Source organism: Ursus maritimus, unplaced genomic scaffold (assembly GCF_017311325.1).
Source record: "Ursus maritimus isolate PB19 unplaced genomic scaffold, ASM1731132v1 scaffold_39, whole genome shotgun sequence".
Lineage (NCBI taxonomy): Eukaryota > Metazoa > Chordata > Mammalia > Carnivora > Ursidae > Ursus > Ursus maritimus.
Window position 1 is genome coordinate 166,704 of NW_024426541.1, and position 4,879 is coordinate 171,582.

The 4,879-nt window shown below is 37.1% G+C and overlaps 1 protein-coding gene across 1 annotated transcript; it reads left to right on the plus strand.

The window, feature by feature from the left end:
* Positions 1-3,267: 3,267 nt before the first annotated feature.
* Positions 3,268-4,603, plus strand: LOC103656612 (olfactory receptor 4Q2). The gene has a single exon (XM_008684018.1). It carries the CDS (start codon positions 3,268-3,270, stop codon positions 4,207-4,209), a length of 942 nt encoding a protein of 313 aa, XP_008682240.1. The 3' UTR covers positions 4,210-4,603.
* Positions 4,604-4,879: the final 276 nt, after the last annotated feature.

Genomic DNA, 4,879 nt, shown 5'->3' on the forward strand with positions numbered 1-4,879 from the left:
GAAACTAGTGCCATGTATATTACTCATGGGAGCATAAGGCAGCATTGCTACTTTGGGAGAAAAACTATTCTGCCAACACCTGCCTCAGAAATTTCACTTTTATGATTCATTCCCCCTTCTGATTACCCCCCCAATCATAAGAGACTTTGGACTATGAGAAACAAACTGAGGGCCTCAGAGGGGAGGAGGGTGGGGGAATGGGATAGACCGGTGATGGGTAGTAAGGAGGGCACGTATTGCATGGTGCACTGGGTGTTATACACAACTAATGAACCATCGAGCCTTACATCGGAAACTGGGGATGTACTGTATGGTGACTAACATAATATAATAAAACATCATTAAAAAAAAGAAATTTCACTTTTAGGCCTCTATTCCTTATAAATAATAAATATCTAAAGGGCTATGAACAAAATTCAAAATTCAACATTGTTTAATACAGCACTATTGGTAAGAATAATAAAAGAATAGATAAGCTACATGCTATCAATAGAGTACTTCATTATAGCATACCCATGTTGTAAAAGTATCATGTATCAGCTAAAAAGGAGTTAGAGCTACACATATTACATGGAAGAACATCCATGAATCTCTTCTCTTCCTTTCTTCCCACCCTGCACAGTGGTATAGAGGTGGCAGTGAAAGAAAGGAGAGCTTTTTGCTTTTACATGTTCCCATAATTTGGAAAAATAAAATCTGAAGTCGAAAATTCTGATTAGAGAAGGCGCTCCATATGGAGAAAGTCATGAAAGCAAAGGTGTACTGTTTTGGGCAAGGCACCTGCAGCCAAACTTTGCTTAATGTTTCATTATCCTCTTATCAACTGGAATGCTTCGGTGTGGGGAACACTTAATTCCCAATATAACCCATTATTCCAACTATCATATCTTTTTTCTCTTTTCTTCTCTTTCCTGTCCATTGGCTTTTACCCTCACACCCCACTGTTACCCCCAAACACACATATTTCTGTGTTCCATGATTTCTGGCAAAAGGTTGTGATTACATTTTTTAATGATTCCCTTTGTGATTTGACTGAAGTATCTGAATCCCTAAATCCCTTAACATCAAAATTTCCTAACAATGGCCAGTGCAACCAGGGGGTTCCATAGAATTTATTTATAGTCTTGGTTCTATAGTGTCTAGGATGGCTCTGTTTTGTTAGCATGCCAGACATGTGTGATTGCAGGACCTAAGAATCTACAGACAAGTGTGTAATCAGACCGAAGATCCATTATACTGAAAGCCTTTTTCATGCTCCTGTCATCTGTACCCACTTCTTAAATCAGTATTTAATGGTAATTATGGTATTTTTCAGTAATATATCACATTGCATATATAACAGCATTATCAATTATATAAATTAAGCAATGCATTTAACAACGGTTTTAAGAACATATGACTAGTTAAAGTTAACAGTGTCTCCGTTTTGGTGTTGGATGATTGTTTTCTTCATGTTTTTCATGTTTCTAAATTCACCAAAAGCAATGATTATTTTTATAATCAGAAAAACTTCTTAAAATATTAGATAGTAAACAGTAAAACACTTCTTGCAAACCAAATCCATTACTGAAAACTTTTTTTCATAAATCTGAGGTTTGATGTATGCATAAACAACTATTACAGTCAAAAAAAGCTACATGGATTATAATTAAGGGGAATTTTTAGCTGAAATTTACTAACTGTAAATTAATAATAAGTGGCAGAAAAAGAGCAAATTCCAAGTATCAAATTTTTCATATAAAAGTAAAATAGTCCTAGGACCTGTGGATATGCATAACCACACAATGTCACAGGAAGTTCAAGTATTTATCATAAATACAAGAGTTCACTGTAGCAAATTCGAAGCTATCAGTAAGTAAAAAGAAAGTCCCGATTGTAAAAGTCGACATTTATGACGATTGTTGCCTTGACCTTTAATTAGTTGATTATAGTTATGCTTTTCTGGGTATATAGATTTTGTCATATTTTAAATGTAGTTTGGTGCCTTTTTCCCTTTATTACATATTCATTTCCTCAGGTTAATGAATCTTTTTGCAAACATTTTAACAAAATAATATTTACATTTTGGGATTTTTCTTCATATTATTTCTTGTTATTTACAATTGTTAGAGAACACATTTCTATTGATATATGTAAATTTTGTTTTATTTAAACTGAACTTTATATAGATTAAAATTAATTTCCTTTTTTAAAACTTGTATACTTGTTGAATTGCCTAAATATATTCAGTCTACAGAGGAGGCATAAACTATGGTGAGATAAAGAAAATTTGCCAGTATTTAAACTTTAAATTATTATGTCTCTTAATTGCTAAAAATATTGCTCTGTGCATTGTAGAACTGCAGAATTTGAGTCAACAGCAGATATCATGAGCCCCCACATTCCTCATGGGACTATCACCTATTTCATCTCATACAGTAGCACCTTTCAGCCATTGTTCATATGAATGCATAAAAAATACAAACACGCATATACTCCCTGGAATGTTAATTCTTTTATCTCAGAGAAATAATTTCTTTTTCTCAATTTGATAGGATAAAAGGAGTCGCCTGAATGTATAAATAATCCTTTTATCATTCTTTTATCATTAAGAGAATAATCTGTGCCCATATGTCCATAGCTAGTACTAAAGATGAGAAAAATATTATACACAATAAGCTGGACAGAAATGTATTCTAGATGGGTAGACATTCGGGAAACGTAGGTAAGGATCAATGAACTAGCAATAAGATCAAAGTGGAATGTGATCCTTCCTCCATCCATATGCTCAGGGTAGAGCCCCACAAGAGTTATGGTGATAGAGAAGGGGCACAGGGTTACTCTAGCAGCCTACCATCCACAAAGGGCGATTTCCCATCCAAGGGAAAGCTCTACAGATCCTAATGCCCATTCCATGGAATCTTAAAATTCTACCTTCAAGATTTTTTCCTGAAAATTTTTATTAAAAAACTAGTATCTCAGGGAAATATAACTTAGGTCTTGAGACTGGATGTAAAAATGAAGAGAGAAGGAAAATATTGATTGATGGAAGACAGAGATGCATCAAGTTGAAGTTAAGGGAACTTACTGAACTTACTGAAGAATATATATTCAACATCAGCTAAGGAAAAAATAATTTCTTCCAGCTAATCAACAAGGAAATATATCCTAGAGAGAAATATTTCCTTTGAAACGGGAAGATTCTTGCATTTTGTGTGAAATATTTCATTCACTTCCAATGTTACTAATGCCCCTTGTTTGATTTCTTTGATCAAGGAGCCAGGTCAAATGGATGAAAACCAAACAGAGGTGGTGAAAGACTTTGTCCTGGCGGGCTTCTCACAGACCCCATCTATTGAGGCAGGGTTATTTGTACTATTTCTTTTCTTTTATGTGTCCACATGGGTAGGCAATGTCCTCATCATGGTCACAGTGGCCTCTGATAACTATCTGAATTCATCACCCATGTATTTCCTTCTTGGCAACCTCTCTTTTCTGGACTTATGTTATTCAACAGTAACTACCCCTAAGCTTCTGGCTGACTTTCTTGATAATGACAAGCTCATTCACTATGACCACTGCATCGTGCAGCTCTTCTTTCTGCATTTTGTAGGGGCAGCTGAGATGTTCCTGCTCACAGTGATGGCCTATGATCGCTATGTTGCAATTTGTCGCCCCCTGCACTATACCACTATCATGAGTCGAGGATTATGCTGCCTGTTGGTGGCTGCCTCCTGGATGGGAGGGTTTGTGCACTCTACTGTCCAGACGATTCTCACTATCCGTCTGCCTTTTTGTGGACCAAACCAGGTAGACAACTTCTTTTGTGATGTTCCGCCTGTCATCAAACTTGCCTGTGCAGACACATTTGTCATTGAATTGCTAATGGTATCTAACAGTGGGTTGATCTCTACCAGCTCCTTTGTGGTGCTGGTTTCTTCCTACTCCACTATCCTGGTCAAGATTCGCTCCAAGGAGGGAAGGCGAAAGGCACTCTCCACCTGTGGCTCCCACCTCATGGTGGTAACACTCTTCTTTGGACCCTGTATTTTCATCTATGCTCGTCCTTTCTCCACATTTTCTGTGGACAAGGTGGTGTCTGTACTCTACAACGTTATTACCCCCATGCTGAATCCCCTCATCTACACACTTCGGAACAAAGAGGTAAAGTCAGCCATGCAAAAATTGTGGGACAAGAGTGGACTTACTTGGAAAAAGCAGGAGACATAAGCAGTTGAAGTGAGTTTTTGAGACCAGAGAATCTGAGGTTAAAATAATTACTTTTCCACTAATGAGTTACGAGATGATAGCCTAATTTTTCAGTTTTCTTCCATTAAATCATAATACTCCTATTAATAGCACCGAATTAAACACAGAGAAACTCCTTTCATACTGAATTACTGTTTTCTGTCTTCTTTTTCTTCCCTGAAACATCTGTTTTCTGTTCTTCTATCAATTGTGTTCTTCCATTCTACCCACTCATCTGATCAAACCTTATTCCATCCATTCTTTTCATTCAGTTTGATGCTACACAATGGTATAAACCACCCTTTCCAAACTCTCACAACTTTCATCTCCACCTTGTCTCTGCTTTTATTGTCTTCTCAACTTTCACATTCTTTTTTTTTTTTTTTTTTAAAGATTTTTTATTTATTTATTCGACAGAGATAGAGACAGCCAGCGAGAGAGGGAACACAAGCAGGGGGAGTGGGAGAGGAAGAAGCAGGCTCATAGTGGAGGAGCCTGATGTGGGGCTCGATCCCAGAATGCCGGGATCACGCCCTGAGCCGAAGGCAGACGCTTAACCGCTGTGCCACCCAGGCGCCCCTCAACTTTCACATTCTAACCAGATATCTGTAATGAACTGAATAAGAAATGTATATGTGTTTCTTACATTCAC